This window comes from Aulostomus chinensis, chromosome 7 (assembly GCF_037954235.1).
Source record: "Aulostomus chinensis isolate RoL2024-O1b breed Wild chromosome 7, RoL_Achi_v1.0, whole genome shotgun sequence".
Classification (NCBI taxonomy): Eukaryota; Metazoa; Chordata; class Actinopteri; order Syngnathiformes; family Aulostomidae; genus Aulostomus; species Aulostomus chinensis.
Window position 1 is genome coordinate 27,344,124 of NC_141326.1, and position 20,001 is coordinate 27,364,124.

The 20,001-nt window shown below is 45.4% G+C and overlaps 3 protein-coding genes and 1 non-coding gene across 4 annotated transcripts in view; all 4 read right to left on the minus strand.

Annotated features, from left to right (window-relative positions):
* Positions 1-3,346: 3,346 nt before the first annotated feature.
* LOC147259318 (uncharacterized) lies at positions 3,347-7,873 on the minus strand. The gene is made up of 3 exons (XM_086209642.1): positions 7,375-7,873; positions 5,173-6,473; positions 3,347-4,201 (listed from the first exon to the last, which is right to left on the minus strand). Exons 1-3 carry the CDS (start codon positions 7,550-7,552, stop codon positions 3,992-3,994), a joined length of 1,689 nt encoding a protein of 562 aa, XP_086065768.1. The 5' UTR covers positions 7,553-7,873; the 3' UTR covers positions 3,347-3,991.
* Positions 7,874-8,173: 300 nt separating this feature from the next.
* rps13 (ribosomal protein S13) lies at positions 8,174-13,495 on the minus strand. Its single transcript, XM_086209643.1, has 6 exons — positions 13,392-13,495; positions 12,789-12,837; positions 12,612-12,690; positions 10,530-10,699; positions 10,146-10,246; positions 8,174-8,260 (listed from the first exon to the last, which is right to left on the minus strand). Exons 1-6 carry the CDS (start codon positions 13,412-13,414, stop codon positions 8,227-8,229), a joined length of 456 nt encoding a protein of 151 aa, XP_086065769.1. The 5' UTR covers positions 13,415-13,495; the 3' UTR covers positions 8,174-8,226.
* Positions 9,863-9,997, minus strand: LOC147259320 (small nucleolar RNA SNORA19). Its single transcript, XR_015117378.1, has one exon. It is a non-coding gene; the product is annotated as a small nucleolar RNA SNORA19 (small nucleolar RNA).
* A 764-nt stretch (positions 13,496-14,259) lies between the features above and the next one.
* Positions 14,260-20,001, minus strand: part of pik3c2a (phosphatidylinositol-4-phosphate 3-kinase, catalytic subunit type 2 alpha) — a 46,824-nt gene continuing 41,082 nt past the window's right edge. The window contains exons 25-33 of the mRNA XM_086209644.1: positions 19,839-19,995; positions 19,370-19,479; positions 18,713-18,920; positions 18,494-18,618; positions 18,080-18,197; positions 17,911-17,992; positions 16,941-17,047; positions 16,687-16,812; positions 14,260-16,565 (exon numbers count right to left, since the gene is read on the minus strand). Of these exons, the coding sequence (XP_086065770.1) occupies positions 16,383-16,565; positions 16,687-16,812; positions 16,941-17,047; positions 17,911-17,992; positions 18,080-18,197; positions 18,494-18,618; positions 18,713-18,920; positions 19,370-19,479; positions 19,839-19,995 (1,216 nt within the window). The 3' untranslated portion in view covers positions 14,260-16,382. The remainder of the gene's footprint in view (positions 16,566-16,686; positions 16,813-16,940; positions 17,048-17,910; positions 17,993-18,079; positions 18,198-18,493; positions 18,619-18,712; positions 18,921-19,369; positions 19,480-19,838; positions 19,996-20,001) is intronic.

Below are 20,001 nucleotides of genomic sequence, written 5' to 3' on the forward strand. Positions count from 1 at the left end.
CTCAGAGGGAAATAATGCAGTTCTACTTCACTACATTTATCTGACAGCATGGTAACCAGGTACTTTACTATTTTTGTCCACAGAAACGTGAAGAAATTCAACCAAATAATCAACTAATTAACGAGGAACTCTTGATGATGTTGAGCCTGGTGACTGCATTTCTCATTATTTTCAGAATCATTATCATCACTACTACGTGTTTTACTGTGCTACAGGAGTTTTACCCACGAGCGAGGTGCTTTTAGTGGAGTATTTGTGATTTCCTTCTTGAAAGGATTGGAATACTTCCTCTGTCACTGCCTCCTGGGATCAGTTGGGTCCACCTGGTACCGGATGAGTCCAAGTGGGAGTTATTATCCTTCATGGATTCCAAAAATGAGATTCAAACAAATAAAGTGAACGTACAGCGTATAGTTCATGTCATGAAAAGAGAGTATCAATGATCAGGAGAACACAAATGAAAGAAGGATGTGATGTGGCTTTTGCAGAACACTTGTTTGTTTGTTTGTTTGTTTGTTTTTTTGTCTGAATCAGAATCATGTGACCTTCTTTCCTGATGTTTTGAATACAAACAGCAGTCAGGAAGAATATGAAAGCTGCTTTAGGTGTTTCTGTCTGCCTGAGCTGGTGTCAGACACAATAACTGCTGGGAGGTTGCATCATCGGCTAATTGTGACCCTAGAGATACCCGTCTCTGGCAGATGAGCGAGAGGGGCAACCGCGCGTGTGTGTATGTCTGTGTGTGCGTGCATGCAATTCAAACCCCACTGCCTGCGCTGGTGCTGATGTTGATTCTGCTCGTGCTGCAATCACCTGCAATCCTTTCGATGCCTCGCCTCTCCTCCCGGTTGCCTAGAGACAGAGTCGCTGAGGCCAGAGAGTTAACGATAGTGGGAGAGGATGAGGGCGAAAGAAGGAGACAAAGAGAGAAACACGGGCTCGAAACAAAAAAGACAGAAGAAGGGGAACCGAATGACCAAGGAGAGGGAGGTGTTTTCATCCTGTAACTGAAAAGTCACAGGTTCAAATCCCCCTTTAATTAGGATTTGAATGTTACCGACGAGCCCTTCGGAGCAGACACGACACATCAAGCTGCTGGTTTCCTCTGCCGGCTGCAGGGAAGCGTCGACCTGGTTAACACAGGAGAGGAGCAGACACACGGACGCGTCCCCGCTCTCTCGACTGGTAGCGGCTTATGTCACAATGTTGGGTTTAGAAACCTCTGGAGCTACATCCCACCGTCCAGAAAATACAGTTAATAAGAAAAGGAAGAGTGAACGCGTTCATTTTCTCTTGACGATGATAAAGAACTGTGACGAGCACAAACAAAAGATCCCAAAGCGGCACACCTGACAGGTTTGCCTGCTCTAAGTTGTTCTTGACGTCGTGGCCTTAAGATGTGAGGAGCAAGCATTTATACTTCATTGTATTTACTGTATCATTTCTAGTTTTCATGCTACTGAAACACACCAGGGAGAAGGAAAGCCTGTGGCCCGTCACAGTCACCTTGACCTTTGACCACCAAAACATTTCCGGGTCGTCCTGGAGTTGCAGTGGACATTTGTGCCAAATCAGTAGAACTTCCTTCAAGATGTCCCTGCTACATCCTGTTTACATGAGGTGACAGCGACCTTGACCTTTGACCACCACCACCATTTTCTCAGGTCGTCCTCGAGTCCCAGTGGACGTGACGTACAACGGACAGCCACACACACACACACACACACACACACACACACACACACACACTCTTCCTAATGGGTTTCACACTGTTTACTTATTGAAAAGGTTCCTTCTCTGGTGCTGCTGGAGAGGATCGTTGACAGCTTCTCCACAGCAACCTGCTCATCCCGGCTCGTTATGAAAGGAAAATCACGCAGTTTCTCCCTGAAAGCTTCTGAGGTCACTTGTTGTTGTTTTTTTTTCTAGTCACGTCGAAGCAGGTCGCTCATTGGGGGAACCCTCATTGTTCTGTGTGATGAGTCCAGCAGGAGATGCATTACCTTCACAACATGTAGACGGGACATCAGCAAGACGCCGTTGACACAGCAGAGTGTGTGTGTGTGTGAGTGAGAGAGAGAGAGAGAGTGAGAGAGAGAGTGAGAGAGAAAGAGACCTGCTAATTGATTTTTTTTTTTCCCCTGAGGAAAATCATTTCATCATACTTTGTGTTTTTAAGTGTTGTCTAACGACAGCCTTACAGCAGTCCGCCTGCACGGAGACTCCAGGCCTTCTGGGAAATTATGAGCTTCTGAATGCGCGTGCGTGTGTGTGTGTGTATGTGTGTGTGAGTGAGTGTGAGCGTGTGCAGTGATGATATAAAAGTGATGGGTGAGGTTGGATGAATAAAAACATCCACGTCCAGAGACGTTCCTGCATAAAACATTTGACCGGGTCTTCAATAATTGAAGCGCCCACGCTAAATCAAAACAGGAGTTACCGCCGAGGTCGTACAGGCGGTAAGAGCTGCGTGCACGCGCGCGGAGACGGAGGCTGGAAGATGTCTGCTGAGGTAGAAAAACAACAAATGAACCAAGAATGGACCGTTTTTGGTTCATTCTTTTTCAGTAACGTTGGAGACGGTTGAGTTTTGTTGGCCCCAGCATCTTAAACTGGGTTCCTACTGGACAACCACCCTGAATTCTGTCTAAATCTCATTTCAACCACAGAAACACACTTGAAGGGAAATCGTTGCTTTGGGTCGGTGTTTCTCTGTCACTCAGACATTTCAAACGCCAAAGTCCCTTCCTTCCTCGCCATAAACAATTTTTAAGCCAACTGAATTCATGTTTAATATCAGAAAACACATATCAAATCAAATTTAAGACTTTTTTTTTAGGCCTTGGATTGAACTACACTGAATACTTTTTAAAACCCTGTTGAAAGAGGTTCAACGCAAAACTCCAGATGTATTTGTACTTTAATGTCAGCACTTTGGAAAATAAAAGAGGGGGTATAAGTGTGTGTGAACGTGACACTTCTGGCTCTACGAGTAAGTCTTTCCTAAGCATGTGACTCAGATGGAACTCAAACTGGGTCAGAGGTTGAACCGCTTTGTGTAAATTTAAATCTCCTGTTCTGGTTTTGATGGCCACCGCCGTTTCTGTCTTTGTCTGTCTCCACTATGTTAGCGCTGTCGTTGACCCGTACAAAAAGAACCATTTTTACATCTTTTTCGCAATGACAGTTCATCCGTCACCCACTTTTAAATATTTAAAAACTGATGTTTTGTCCCCGCCCAGCAGCACGTCTTAATTTTACTGCTAAGACAGGAAATGCATTCACACACGTGTGAACTCTTTTCTTTTGCGGCGTTTGTGACGCCTGCAACGACAAAACACAAAACTAGAATGTTACACTTTTTATTTAGTCCACAAGGTAGCTAATGACAAGTGCGCTACACACTTAGACACCTGCCATGACAAAGTAATTCCACTCACTACGACAACCACATAAATACGATCCAAGGTCGCACTCAAAGATGGCGGTTACACAAGACGGGAAGTCAAAGAAATTGCACTAGATTTTATATAATAGCTCGTGTAGCTTAAATGAACATTCTAGAACTCCTTCGACGCTTCGTGAAGCCCCGCCCTCTCATCACACCGTCACATCTACTTCTAGATTCACCACTGGTTTGTGCAGACACATAAATCACCTACAAATAATCAGAAACCACGGTAAAACTGCTCCAGGACGAGCTCCATAGGGCATGACAGCAGGTACATTACTAGGTCAGTGCATGTAAGGCATATAAAAACAACATTCCACACATCAATGCTGAGGTTGCTATGAGAAAGTGGCAGTCAGTGCAACAGTCACACGAAATATAAAAACCTCATGAGGTACAAGGTTGTTGAACTTGACACCGAACATTAAAGACGGCCTATCGTCAACATTTCTCATTGGCCGAAATCAAAGTCACTGTTGCATTGCAACCAATCACAAGTCATCATCCGAATAGGAAATACAACATTCAGTGTTGAGGGTTTCATTTCAAGGCACCGTCCAGGAACGCCCGCGCCTTCTCTCTGTGGGCGTGGCCGAAGCAGTAGCCGACGGCCTGCTCCGTCTCTCGGATCCGCCTGCCGAAGCGGTCGCGGTCTCGTGCCATTTCTTCCCATGGTCCTTTGCGGCACGCCTGACGAGCGAACGGCCACGTCCGCATGACGTGGACCTGGACAAGAGGAGAGAATCGCACCTGGAATCCAGAGGAAATAAAAGGTAAACGTGTTGTTTCAAGGATACGAAGGAAGGCTTTGCGCTTCCACTGGATTAAAATGATGGTCAATACACACGGGATTAGGACGCACTCGCTATTCTGCCTCAGGGATTATTGTGGTCTTAAAAAAAATTCAAAGAAAGCAGAGGGATTGCAACAGCGCTGTCACTTGACCCTGTCCACGTGGAAGTCCCCTGCTGAGTCTTAGAAGTCACATGACAGGTGAGTCATCGCAACTGGCGCTGTTGCACAGCAACAACAAACAACGATCTGAGTGTGGGTCAAGTGTTTGTGTCTATACAGGAAGTGACCACTCATCCTATGACACACACACACGCGGTAACAGCTGTCAGGAAATATGATGAGTCATGATTAGCAGTAGTTCTGTTCTAAATAAGGAAACAAAAGAGAAGAGGAAAAAAAAGAATTGTTCTACACAGTATAAAAGTAATCTCCTAAACTCTTATAAGTTTGATACTGAACAGGTTCTGTAGCTGAAAACCTTAAGAGTTGATTAAAAAAAATACAAAATCATAATAAAGTTTAGAAACTTGGGGGATTTTCCAAAGTAAAACCCTAAACACAAAACCGTACTGAGTTGAAGGACAGTGGAAATTTTGAGGAACTGAGTTTAATCATCATGAAACTACAGCAAATCAAAGTGGAGCTGCAGTATTTATTTATTTTTTTTGCATATTTTGCGTTTCTGGAGTATTTGCAATGTCGAAAGTGCAGCAGGCAACAACGCAACTGAGGACCAACCAGGAAGTGAGCATCAGCGTTGATTCCCTCCAGCAGAAGCTAATGGGATTGTTACTCTGAAATATTGGTGAAACCACCTCTGAGATTCTGAAGCCTAAATTAACCGGTGAGAGGGACACAGCTGACCTTCCCTGTGAGCTACCTACACCACAGACGCGTGTTAAGGGTCCGTACACCAGGATAGTCACCTTTTTCCGAGTGTCACTCCCCTTGATGTCCTTCTTCTCCTGCGGAGCCGAGCCAGACGTCTGCACGGGTCGTTTCCAGGGCACCAAGATCTTGTCTGAGTGATTCTTCGCCCGCCGCTCTGCTGGAGTGTTTCTGGTGGCTGTGGGTTTTCGGGGGGCTGCTGACTCGCCTGTCTTGAGCTTTGCAGGTGAATCAAGTGGGCTACTCGGAGCACGTGGACCCTCTCTAGCCTGGGGTGTGGTTATTGGGGAGCTGTGAAGATTGGCTTTGAAGTTGAGGGGGTGGTACGGGTCGTTTGTCTGGCAGAGAGAAATCCAGAGCTGCTCCTCTTCGTCGTCTTCAGAGGACGAAGAGGAGCAGCTCTCCTTCTCCTCGGTGTCAGTGTCAGACCTGGAGGGGGTTGCGGGCGAGGGTGCGGGTCTGAGAGATCTGCTGGTGTCTGTGCAGGCAGTGAAACACATGGGATTGTAGGGGTCTTCGGGGCATCGAAAGAACTCCAGGAGCCTCTCGCTCTCCTCTTTGTCGATGTCGGGGCTGGAACCGTCCGAGCTGGCCCAGCTGCTCCAGCTGCTCTCACTGTCAGAGCGACTGACCCAGAAGTTCAGGCCGTGCAGCCCCAACATCTCCTCGCCGGCCTTGCTCACTGACATCAGGTCAGCGTCGCCGCTGCCCCTCACCTCGCTCTTACTGTTATTCATCTTGCCGTTTGTTGACATACAGGCAGAGAAAAAGAAGGGGTTGTAAGGATCACTCGATTTTGACAGCGAGTCCCAAAGCTTCCTACTTTCCTCGCTGTCAAACTCTACTAGGTTCTGGTCTTCCTCGCTACTCCAGTGAGAGCTTCTCTCCTCCTCTGAGGTGTCCGATTTGAAAACTCTCTCCTTGATCCTCTCTTTGAAAACCACCTCGTCGTTCTTGTGGCAGCCGTCGTTTGAGCTTGAGCAGTCGCTGCTCGACATGAAGATTTTCCAGTCGCGGGGGAAGCTCATGTTCCAGCTGGACTGCGGTCCCAGAAAGATGCCGTCGTCCTTCTGCCGAATTCTTTCGCAGCAGAGATCGTCAGCGACTAGACTGGAGAGCAGGGCTTCGGTGGGGGTTTTCCCGTTGAAAGGGTCGCCGACATCGGCGCAGAAGCTGGAAAGGGGATTTGAGCCGCCGACCATGACTCCGTTGTCGCCGTCAAACAACGAGGAGAACAGGAAGGACTCGGTTGTGTTTGTGGCTGTGGTCATGTGCTGGATGTGCTGACCAGTCTCGTCCGTTATTCTAAAATGGACCTCAAACCTGAGCATCTGGAAAGCTGGAGAGGGGGAAGGTGTCAAGAAGCATAATAATCAAGAAGAGCAGCACTTTTTTAAAAAAATTCTGGTGAAATCAAATGAACTTTGGACGCGTGTCAGTCTGGACTCTGGTATTCCTGTAGACTTGCGCATCTCAACGACGGTTCATCCCCTCAAACTCAAACTCAAAGCGCACGCTGCTGAAATTTGGAGAGAATTTTTTTTTTTTAGGCAAAATAAAAACTTCTGTTCCTTCAAGGAATGTTTTGTATTTTTAGTTTTAGGTCTGTCTGATGAAACTTTGTTCCATGTGGACGTCACAAACCACCTCGGGTTAATCTGACTTCAACCTCTGAAGGCCCCCCAGGCAGATTTCGACATGTTGCTCTTTCTTTCCTCACTTTGTTGACCCAAAGTTTCTTTTTGTTGTTAGGCCCCGCCCCCAAAACTGAGACGACAAGTCGTTGCGAGACATCAGGTGCGCCTTCCTGTCTGGAAGTTTTTGAGGATGTTTCAGAAAGTGGTCTTGTTCTTGTTTATTTTTTGCCAACGAGGCGATTATTATTTGTCTTTACTGAGCAACATGACGAAATGTGTATCCTGCCAATACATAACATGGGTATTCATGGCAGACGAGTTCTGAAACATGGCCAGGCAACCCACTTCGCTCTATTTCAGTTTGCAGCCGTTTAAAGTTCAAATTTGCGTTCCGCCACACCAGCATTGCCGACGGGGGCGTCAGCAGCCAATTCAGGGTCATGACTCATAACTTAGTGACTGGTGCCAAGTCAGAAGGAGACGTGAGGGAAAGAACGCCGAGTCATTTCGGGGAAGAGCCCGTGAACGCCCCATCGGCGTTTTAAACTTTGCTGCGGGAGCGAAGGGTTAGAGCGGGTAGGCAGGTAGCAGGCTTCCTCTTACCTGATACAAAGGTGTAGTAAATGACCTGAACCAGCAGCCGAAGCTGTTCCCACAACACGGTGAGCAGCTGTTTGGTCCACGGCAGAAGCGCCATCCCTCCGCTACCGAACCTCTCCATCGCTGTGGGCTCGCAACTCTCCCCGGACACAGCAACCGTAGCCATTTTCTTCTTCTTCATTACGGCGGTAACAAAATTCGAGGCAGGAAAAAAAAACAAACAAAACGCTTCACGTATTCTGGTATTCCTCGTCGAAAACAAAGAGATTCCGCGTGTTGGTGAGTGACAGATGAGCGTCGCCGTGCTGTCGCGTCATTTTCCGGCTGGTCTGAGCCATTTTGTGTCTTCCTCGTCAAAAGCTTTCCAGTATTCTCTCCATTTTCTTTGTTGAGTGTTAGGCTGTAGTAGTAAAGGGCTGAGTGACTGGTGGAGGGAGCAGGGCTTCATATAATAAACAAACGTGACGTCAGGACCGCGCTGATTGGCCGTTGGCCGTCGTTGATCCCCGAGCTCCTCGCTCAGCCCCGGCCCTTCTACTTACGTCACGTGTGACGTATCCCTGTAGTTTCCATGTCTAGATACCCCGATTCGAGTCGCCCCGAAAACCCCACAAAAGTCTAAAAACAGAAAAAGTAAACGTTTTAAAGTAACACGTGGGAGGTGGAAAGTGAAAACCTTCTCCACTTGTGATTCACGTCTCAACCACGTACCTGAACCGTGACCAAATTTAGGCCTGGTTATCAACAACAGATGAGAGAAAGTAATACTTAAGAAAACCAAAACAAACCACAGGAGAAGCAATTTTTTTTAGTCCAACTTAAATCGGTTTTATTAATCCAAAAAAGGTGTGGAGTTTACGCCACCAGAGCAGAAGCTGTAGAGGACTCACTGTAAACAGAAAGATCATCAACAATTAAGGGCCGCACTCCTGAAAAAGGCACCAAACAAACAAACAAACAAACAAACAGCAACCCGACACAACGGCCCAGTTCAAATGCGCACCAATAATTTCACCATCCTTTTAGAAATGACGATAATAGGAATTTGCAATGGCTGAGCCACACGGCACGTTTGGGCAGGGAATCGACCATTTCCACTCTTAGGAACGCGGGCTAGCGTGTTAGCTTGATGTTACATGATGCGTCTTGATGTCCTGAAACATTTAAATCTCTGTTATCGCCAGTGTTGTTTTGGGCAGGCATTTTGGATTTAGTTTTAGTCTTTGGGACTCAATGCTTCTTAGTTTTAGTCACATTTTCGTCATTTCTATCCTTGATAGTTTTAGTCGACGAAAACTCAAAAGGTTTTAGTCAAATATCAAAGATACCTATAAATAAAAGATATATGTGTATGTACTTACTAGGCCAATACAGGTGTTAGAATGAAGCACTGAAACTGATCCAACCTTCAAAGGGGAGTTTTTTCCCCCCCTCTTTCTTTCTCTATCTTTTACTTTTATTATTTTGTTGCAGAAGCAGACAACACACTAGCACACAATATGAGTATTGTATCACAATAAAATAGGATTAAACAAAAAATAAAAGCACACTTGACTTCCATATGAAGATTAATAGAAGGGCTGGTTTAAACCAGCCAACATTAGCGGGGCCCCTGGCAGCCCCGTTCATTCTAGCTTTAGCATGTAGCACTAGGAAGCGGTCTCTACGCCACGGGGGAGGTGGAACCACCACCAAACTTTAGGCTTAATACAAAAAAGAAAATGCATCACAGGGCGAGCCTCACATTGACTAAAGCGATGCTTTAATCATCCCTCTTTTCACGACCACCCGACACCGCTGCTGCTGCCGTGGTGTGAGTCTCGTACGCTGCAGACAGGCCCAGACTTGTCTCTGTGTGTGTGCATGTGTGTGCGCGCACGCAAGAGAGAGGCTTTTACTGCGTGTGTACTGATGATGGGGGCGTGACCATGAGGACCAAAAGCTACAGTTGGCTCCATTCTGATGTTTGAGCTTGATTGACATTGCACGCATGTTATACTTGGCGGAAAAAAAACGCATGTTTTGAAACTTTGATCGTCCACCCATGAACAATTTAGTCTCGTCTCGTCCTCGTCAGACGAAAATGTATACAATTTCGTCACATTTTAGTCTTTACAGGGCGATGGTGACGTTCGTCTTAGTCTCATTTTCGTCATGGAAAAAAGGGGTCTGACGTCGTCATTTTAGTTTTCGTCCAGCGTGACGAAAACAACACTGGTTATAACCTGGTAACAACAGTAAATTTCCATTTTGTGCGGATCTCTCCGTTCTGTAAGACTCTTGGCAGGAGGGAAGCGGCAGCTAACTTCAGTTCCCCGCTTCATTCAAACGTGAGTCGCACACAGGCAGAGAAAGCGGAATATTCGTGTTCCATTGCCGCGCGAACAACGCAGCCATCATTCTCAGGTTGTGATGGAACGCTGGGTACATGTAGGTACAGGCATTGACGATTCAAACGTTCTTCTGGCCCTGCCAGTGCTGTACGACACCAGGATGTGTGAAGGGGACTGGCAGAGGTGGCACCAAGGAGCCGCTCTGCTAATTTACCTCCAGCTTTTTTTTTTTTCTAGCACAACAGAAATATCGCTACTCTAAAAACAGAAGAGCAGGACAATGAACTGTGCAGGTTGTTGTTTTCTCCCCCTAAACACAAATAAACTAAAAGCAACACATCCAAAATCTGTTGCCACCACCTTTCAATCACATAATTGACTTGAAAGAATCATTTTCCTTTCCAAGCAAATTCTGGTGACGAAACAAGATTCAATACGTACTACTTCCAGTTGGGGGCCAGAACTCTCTTGGTCTTGTAGTAACGGGCCAGCCTGTGGATTCTGCTCTCAATGAGAATCAGGCGGAACTTGGCGTCCTTGTCCTGCAAGTAGCGTTGCAAAATGTTGTGTTACAGCTCCATCCAGCATTCACCACGGCTGTGTGTCTCAACATTGACTCTAAAATAACCTCGCTCCTGCTTTAAGAAAGGATCCTGAATCTTAAGCAAAAGACTAAACTCTTTTTTTTCCCTCCATTTGTGGGCAGCAAACCAGCAACAACCAGCAAAGTCCCCAAACGTACAAATCAACACATTTGAGAAGCTGATCAACAAAACAACGGCCCATCAACAGCTGCTCCAGCTTCTGGATCGAGCCTCGTTTTACCTTTCTGTTTCTCTCCAGATGCTTCCTGACGGCCACAGCCTTCTTGATGAGGTGGTACAGATCCTCTGGCAGGTCAGGGGCCAGGCCTTTGGACTTGAGGATCCTCAGGATCTTGTTGCCAGTGACAAAACGTACCTGGGCCACACCATGGGAGTCCCTCAGAATCACACCTAGTCAAGGAGATGGACGCCGGTACAATTAGTGACACGCAAGCTGAGCAGAGACTGTTAGCTGCTGGAGATAATGCTAACAGGTTTATCAAGTTTGGCAATGACAACTTTGACAAGTCAAAGTTTGGAGCACCATTTTATTTGTTCACCTCGAGCATAACATCAACAGAGAGCATTTACCAAAGTAACAGAACTTATGATCATTATCAAGTTCTTGGCAGATTTATATATTAAAAAAAATGTATTCAAACTTCATGACAGAAGAGCCTGGACCAAACAATGTTCATGCAGACATTTCATCCCCCATTCCTCAATTCAAAAGATTTCTCCAGCACTTGAGCAGGACATTTCACCAAAAACAGTCGGTGTTTGTGACTGAAGTTTCAAAAAAAGAAGCCCCACTATAAGAGAATCACAAATCCGCTCTACACCAGGAAAAGCCATCAGACCTCTGACACATTTAGAAGAAGAGCCAGCTGAGTTGCCGATGCCATGAACGCATGCAGTTTGTCTCTTAAAAGTGAATTTTCAGTAATAAAATGCTTTTAGGATGGTGTTTCTCAGAAATGATGTCCTTGTGTATCCAGTAGAGGGCGCTCTGACTCCTGTCACGCTCAGCAACCCAACAGCGTGAGTGTGAAGCAGTGTCAAGTGCTGAAAAGCCAACAGTGCTCACTGAAGTAGACCAGAGCAGTTTGGTAATGCTAAGTTTATAATAACCAATTCACGAAGTAAAAGAATAATTTAACAAGTTTCCCATGAGCTGCATCGCTGCGTCTGTCACGCTTCACTGATATCAGTCGAGGGTGACATGATATGTTAGCAAGCCAAGAGAGTTCGGATAACCTAGCTTAAATATTACCTTGCTAAACTAACCCAGTCAGTCACAGCACCATGGATGATTTAACGTTACAGTACCTCAAAGTAATGTTACGCTCACTCAGGCAGCTGCAGGCTACCAGACTGGATAAGACCAGAGCAAATTTGGATGGTGCTTTGTCACCGTGCAAAAACTGCTGATTTATTTTCAGCAGCGAGTGGACTCTGTCTGTGTGTGTCTGTTGTTTTTTTTAATTATGGCGTACAGGAGGAAAAAGCGTTTCTGGTGGAAGTTATAACTTTGTGGAGGAAAGAAAATGTGACTACACGTTGATAGGACATCGGAAAACTAGAAACTTTTATGACCTGCCAATCACCTACAGATACACACCTACTGACCTCTTAGTCCAGCACGCTGCGATGTACTGCCCCCCAATGACAGCCCAACCCTGAATTCTACTTCAATTAATGTATCTTTGTGAATGTTGACACGGCCAGACGTCTTTTTGTTTACTTAGATGATAGTGGGTTTGCCCTTCAATTTAAATCTTTGTAACAATTGTTTGGAACTCCGTTTATGCCATCACAAGCAGGTATTTTGTCCTTTATATATATATATGTTAAAAAAGGAAAAAACAAAAAAGTAATCAACCAATTCATTGGTCATTGTTCTTTTCCATTTCCTAATATCACATTCGGCACGGGGCCCCAAAAAACGGTCCCGGAGAGCAGCCATGTTCCAAAAGCCTCGCCATCATTCTGTTTTTTCTGTCACGCCAGGCACTCTGTCTATCACCACCTGGTTGAACTGCTGACCAGGCTGCATTGTGTCTGAGCTGCACTGCTGAGCTCTGAATGTACTGTTAGCCTGCCAACTGAATGCCAACTTCACCAAGTTGCATCATGTACTTGCAGTTAACTGTTGCCATCAATTTTTGGAATGGACTGAATGTTGTAGTTACAGGGGACAGAAGCTGATCTCAGGCCAGTAAATTTACTTGCAAATCAAGTTGTTTTTTTTTCCCCTCTCTTTTTTTCTGACTTGCCAGGCTCATATGGATTTACATGGATTACACATTTATATTCAACTTACCGATCTGAGAGGGGGTCAGGCCTTTTTTGGCCAGCTTGAAAATCTGCTCTTTGACGTCATCAGATGTGAGTTTCAACCACTGTTAGGACAAGAATCGTTTGAGACGATCAACATCAATAAAACGGAAGAAATCATTCCGTCATCAGTCGGTATTTCTGCAGATGTAGCGACACTTACAGTGGGAACACTGCGCCGGTAAGGCAGAGCTGACTGGGACAAGCCCTTTCTGGAAGAGAGAGAACAGGCTGCTCGTTAGACCCCCGGCAGTCTGACGTGGGACCGGGAAAGCAAGGAGCGGACAAATGAGCGGGTTACGTCAAAACTAAAACTTTCTCAAGTCAAACTATTTCGCCTGATCGAGGGGTTGATGGTGACAGCTAACGTTAGCTGCTAATACAGGCACATCTAACGTTAGCTGCTGATACTAGCACTCCGGTCAGGACAAAATGTACTTTTAGTGCGAGTATTTCGAGTGTTTTAATCTAGATGAAGAAAATATTTCTTTAATATTTGGGATATGGAAGTCAAATATGTCGTTGACTGAATGAGGTGAACCGCAGAATCGCCGAGAGCCGCTAGCATCTGCTAACGCTAGCTACCTAGCATCAGATGTCCATTAGAGGATCCGTTTATTTCAGACATTTTTACCACTCCTGAGTTGACATGTCGATCTCAGAGCGCTCCCTCGTCGCTCAGTGTATGTTTAGATCCAACACCGCGTCTTTAAACCCGAGATGAATCGGCATTTTTTCACTTTAAAATGATAAAAACGGCGCTTACCCAGGAGCGTGCATGCGACCCATGATGGCGGTGGAGGAAGAGAGGCCGCACACGCGACAGAAAATGGTACTTTGCGCCTGCGTCGGAAATGACGCAATGACGTCACTATGCGCCGTGTAGACGCCGCACAACCTCAATTCTGACTGTACACGTTTTTATTTGATTCTGTCTTTATTAGTGCCACTTGTACACGACAGCGAATTCCTCCTGGTTGTAATTAATTTGTTTTCAGAAAAAGATATAGTGTTGTAAACGGAAGTGATTTTCTGTCCTCAGAGAAACTTCGTGTACAATCAGGATGTCACTTGTTACATAATTATGACGTAAAGAGAGAAAGATAAAGTAACTGCTTGTCTCCTACACCTGGAGGGGAAAAGTCTATATATATATAAATAAATATATCGACTTTTCCCCTCCAGGTGTAGGAGACAAGCAGTTACTTTATCTTTCTCTCTTTATCTGCCACAAACTGCCTCTCACCCCAACTGTTAGTGGGTGTAGATGTTTTCCTAACATGATAGATGATAGATGGATATGGCCAAACCTACTTGTATTCAAACAATAAATGAACCACGAATGACTTATGGTTGGATCATGGAGTTTTGTTGCCAGGCCAACTGGCGAAAATATGTGATTTGGAAGTTTTGTCATTTACATTCTTAGAGCTCCTGCCACTAATCAATGCTTTGTCATCCATGTGCTGTGACTCTACTGCAGTGTCCTGTCTTCTACTCCAGGGAAAACACGTCATAGGTATTTAGCTTTTTCTGAGCCATCATGATACACAGCAGGACAGACTATTTGTTCAAATTCGTTTTAATGAATAAATGTAATGCAGCAGAGCAGGATGGAGAGAAGTTCTTGATGCTTTACGGATGCAGATGGGGACAAAAGGGGGGGGGGGCAGTTGTCACAGGGAGGTGTCACTGGGTTGAAACCCTGAAGCAGCCAACTAGATTAACCCACAAAACCAGGCTAAAGCCACAGTCACCTTGTTAAACTGCAGGTCAACCGCGTGCCTGGTATGACTGAACACTAAGGATGTGTTACAAATTCTGGCGGGACAAAAAAACAAAAAAAACAAACAAGTTTCCGCACAATCAAACTCATCGACTTAACAAAAATAAAATCTCACTCCCAACTTGTTCCAAAAACATTTAATTTGCTTTAGGAAAGAGGGATTACAGTACACACTGATCCATTCGGGTTACAGGTCACCAATTAAGAATAAATAACTGGCCATGTTAACACAAACTCTGTTTGCTTTCTTTGTACAGACACTAAAAGAGTGGATCAAGTCACTAATATTCATAGTGAGTGTTGCGTTTCGATCATTTTCTTGTCGATCTTTTCTTAAAAACACACTTTCAGATAAATTCATCTTAATTTCTTTATTAAACATTAACAACTTTGTGGTTAGCTAGCAGAGAGGAAAGCAGCTAATCTCTTGCGCAGGATCTTGTTCCCTTTTTGTGAAGATGTAAGTCAAAGTTGCCTTTTCAGTGCTGATCAGTTGGCATGAAATCCCCTCCACATTCAGAGTGTTCCTGAAACAGAAAAGCTGTCTGGATCTGGACATCACCGGCATCCGTTTGACCCGGTAGCCCATCCCGGCCGGCGTCATTACACCACTGGTAGGTAGGCACTGCAAGTGGGAGTGGTATTGCTGCCTGAGCTGAAACAGCCTCAAGTCCAGACTCCAGCGGTAACTCGGTTACTAACAGCTAATATCAAACATCTGAAATGTGGTTTTAAACCACCTGAGGGGAGCGAGGGGCAATCGTTTGATCAGCATTACTGGGCGACTCTAGTCTCATCTTCCGGAGCGCTGACAAGAGTGTGTTCCAAAGCTTATGATACAAATTCCCCTTAACGGTGTGCTATGTTGAAATAGTCAAGTATGAGAAAGAGACCTGGTAGTGTCCATTTAGTGGAAGCCCACTGTTACTCTAGGATGCCGCTCTGGCACCGCACCTGCTCTGGAAGAACTACTGATATAACTTTACAGAATATAAATTTTTCTTTAATAAGGACATGTCGCGTTGTTAATAAAATATATCTAGCAATAAGGCCAAGTTGAGCACTAAAAAGATTGTGAGCACGGACAAAGGCACCCTGTTCCGCTCCCGACTGAGGGGAGCGTTTGATTTGCCATCCCTCCCTCTACTTTTGGCACATTCTTGGGGAATCACTGGATCTGGTGTGTGGAACTACTCTAATCAAAAGGTGTCTGCAGTAAAGAGGGAAACCATGATGCCTCCTAATTTTTCTATGTAGAAAATAAACAAGTGTAAAAATTAGCCCCCTTTCTATTCCTTAAAAAATAAATGTGTCAATCTATATATACTCTTTTGAAAGTAAGCCATTTTGGTCCTCTAATATCAAAATGTACAAAACATTACAGCTCTTCATTATAGTTTAGGAAAAGAGACATGAAATGAGAGGCGATTGTTTGTCACAGAAACAATCTCGATTCGTTTCGGTGGTGGAAGAGAAAGGGAGGCTCCTCTTCGTGTGAGTCGTCCTCGGAGGCGCGTCTGAAGGCGGATTTAGTCTGCATTCATGTCATATGGGAGGAACTGTTGGAGAAGCACGATGCTGCTGCAGCAAAGCAATGCAACCTTGCGAGGACGCTGCGGTGGGAGTTTACGGATCAGGTTGAGAAGCCGTTCAACACATTTCTGCTTTTCTTTGTAAGTGATTCACCAAGGCGCCCTGGAAAAGCGATCATGATCACCTGATTTATGTGAAGGAAACGTTTGTCTGGTGTTGTATTCAAATGTCACCCCTGACACTACCAATTCATCCTGCCTGAAGTCAGAAAAACAGGTTCCCCAAAGTTCTGAAGTAGCATTTTCATGAACTGAAAGCTGAGGTGAACTGTATTTTCAAGTAAGGTGGCATCTACCGCCTTCTTCCCCATATGATGTGAATGCAGCTTCTTTCTGGAGAGGCGGAGTTGCTCCCACATTCGAGAAAGGCAGGTGGGAGTTAGAAGTAAGGGACGGCCGTAAGTTTGTACCACTTGACCGTCTCCTTGCTGAGGTCGAAGTCTTTGAGTCTGAGCGTAATACCGCCCAGGAAGTAGTTCTCACGCAGTGACTCAGCACTGAGCACGCTCAGCTGCAGCTCCCGCAGGCCCAGCGTTTCCTTGCTGTAGCCACTGTACACCAGCTGAAGAGGAGGAGGAGGAACAAGTGAGTAAAAACATTTAAAAATGGTGGCTTTATCTGTTAGACCAGAAGCTTTTTTTTTTAAATCAAAAGAGGTAATGATTATTTCAGTATTTCCCAACCATCTCATTGAATGTAGGGTTTCTCGTTTTCCTCGAGATCTTCGTCTTGCGTTTGGAAGTCTTGTGTGGATCTGGAAGTAGGTATGTTTTCACGTACGGGTTGGGATCTGCTCCATCTTCAGAAACCTGAAAGGAGCAGATGGATGGACCGACAGCTCAAGATAAACCAGACTAACACATCATATGCTAGAACGAATGTTTGAGTGTGTTGCCACGGCAGCTCAGGATGTGTATGACATCATCAATATGTTTACCAGGTCTCGGATGTGCATGACCATGATGAAGAGGGTGCTGTTTCTGTAGGAGATTGACAGTTTCACTTCTCCTTCTACCCGACCAGAAGTGGGACTCAGAGGAGGCTCTGCAACAGACAGACACAATCATCGCTACATTAAAACCACAAATTATCAAAAAGGCCACAGTATATTAAGATCCTCTGTGTGCATTACAGAGCCCCGAGCCTGACAGGACAGCTGAGAGCACGTTAGCAGAGGGGCAGTAGAGAGAGATGTCTCAAAAGTAAACTACTGTAATACACTTTTCTACAAAGGCAGCACGGTGGTGCAGTGGTCAGCACTGTCGCCTCACAGAAAGAAGGTTCCTGGTTCGAGTCCCGGCTGGAGCACGGAATCTTTCTGTGTGGAGTCTGCATGTTCTCCCTGTGCCTGCGTGGGTTCTCTCTTTCTCCGGCTTCTTCCCACCATCTGATCTACGAGTAGCTCAGCAAATGTATTCAAGAAAGTCGCTGTCCAAGCTGAACAATTTCAGTCCAGATCTGGACTTAAGAGAAAAAGCCAAATGAAAAAAAAAAGGAAATGAAAAATGCAGTGAATAGAAGTCCATCCATCCATTTTCTTCCGCTTATCCTGTTAAGGGTTGCGGGGGGTGGAGCCTGTCCCAGCACCCTTTGGGCGAGAGGCGGGGTTCCCCCTGGACAGGTCACCAGTCCATGGCAGGGCCAACACATAGAGACAGACAACCATTGGCTCTCCCAGCAACACCTACAGTCAATTTAGAGTCTGGATTAACCTGGTCCCCTCTTGATGTCTTTGGACTGTGGAGGAAGCTGGAGTACCAGAGAGAACCCAGCAGGAACAGGGACAACATGGAGACTCCACACAGACAGACCCTGTGCTCCAGCCAGGGCTCCAACCTGGAACCTTCTTGCTGTAAGGCGACAGTGTATAATAACCTTCAAGAATACTTAAAGACTCAAAAGTGTACCTGGTGCTTTGGGAGTGGTATCTAAGCCTTCCGTCTTATCATCCCGTGCAATTGGATGAAAGAAGGTGTAGATCAGGTCACACTAGAAGAAGACAGCAATTGACTGTTTTATTGATTCGTCAGCATCATTAACAGGATTTAGTTCATGGGATTGTGAGTGGGGGTGCACCTGTGTGACCTCCGTGGAGCTCCTCATCAGGTTGTGAATGTAGTTGTTTAGTTCCAACTTTCTCTTGGCGGCCACTTCTTTGATGTGGGTGCGACCAAGCACCATTTTGTTGGGAAAACTGGGAGAGATTAAAGACATAGTCAATATTTAATGTGACATTCAGGCCGAATTAGAAATGGTTCTGGTCACAGTGTTGTCCAAGCAGGTGGTAAATCAAGTGTTAATAGTTGTTCTGAATGGCAACATCTGAAGGCAGAGTGAAGAGGTCATCATAAAGGGGGAGGAGATGTGACATCACTCATACTGAGCTGCAAAGAAATCCTAGAAATCCTTCTGCACAGGCCACAGACAGCAGCTGTGAACAGACGGACACAGATGTGTACAGACAGTATGGTGGAGGTGGTAGAGTCCAACCTCGGCAGCTTCCAGAGGGGGAAGAGGATGGTGAGTTTGTTGTGTAGCTCCTGAAACTCATCAAAAGTGCGGAAGATGAACTGGGGCTCATTGTGACCATCCCTCAGGAGTCTCACCACATAGGTCTGTAGAGAGAAGACCGTCATGCTTTTAACTCCAGACTAAAACTGCAACATAACAAGAAGATAGTCCTAAAGAATAAATAATGCCGTTACTGACGTAGTGCTTGTCAGGGTTGTATCTCTTCTGAAAGGAGAAGATGGAGGCGTGGTGGATACGGCCCTCCTGTTTCATGGTGTAGATCTTGGGAGAGAAGGACAGGATGGGCTCATCATTTGCCGGTAGACCAGAGAATCGAAGCTGAGCGAGGTTGTGGATGAAGAAGTTGAACTTGGTGGCAACACTACCCAGACTGGACTCAATGAGTCTGGAACCGGAGGAGAAATAAGACAGAGATGGAGGCGTATTAGTAAAAATGTAAATATGCGTTTTTTTGTTTTTTTTTAATTTCTCTAAAGAATATTCTCTGTTTATTTTCTGTTTAGGTTAAGCTCTAACCCAGCCAGACTGGCTTTCCAAAAAACAAAAGAAAGTATGCCCTTATCCTGTTTCAAGTGTGTGAGGAGGTTTTGTTGCTACACTGTGAGATTGCTAATTTCTCTGTATATACTGTCACCTGGTGGAGTTTTCTCACTCTGCTCAGAATTAAAGATGGGGCCAAGACAACAGCTGAACTTATGAAGAAAATCAACCTTCTGCCTTGATGCTGTGTAGAGTCACAGGATCATAATTAAGATTTCACCTCTGCTGCAAAGATGAGAGGAAGAGAAAACGGTCGTATGAGGACCAGGACTGGGACTAAAGACAACAGTGTACCTGGTGAAGAAGATGGTGGCCTCGGCATCTGTGTTGTGGGGCTGAAGAGCATCAAACACGTACTTTAGATCCTGAGAGCCGGTCAGCTCTGGGAGGCCTGATGATGTCATCTACAACACACATACGAAAACACACACACACACACACACACACACACACACACACACACACACACACACACACACACACACACACACACACACCGCAGTAGCATTAAACATTTATGACACATCATTTTGAACAATAACAATTATTAGATACTATCAGTATTGACTGCATATACTGGTAGAATTAAAACTGTGTCAAGTGAGAACTCTTCAGGTAAACATCTAAAACATGTGTGAGTGTGTGTGTGTGTGTGTGTGTGTGTGTGTGTGTGAGAGTTTGAGTGGGTTGTAAGGTTGTAACTAGCCAATATGTTTGAAATTCGTACACTATGCATGCATGCACAGTTGTTTGTCTTGCTCACCAGTGACAGCAAGTTGAGGAAAAGCCCGGAGTGCTTGCGGATCAGGTTATAGGCTTGGCAACACAAGTCTACGAACAGCTGGAACCGACTGGTGGGACGCTCACCTCCATTGATGACATACGCCATGTCAGAGGTCAGAACGAACGGAGCTCGGTCCCTGAGC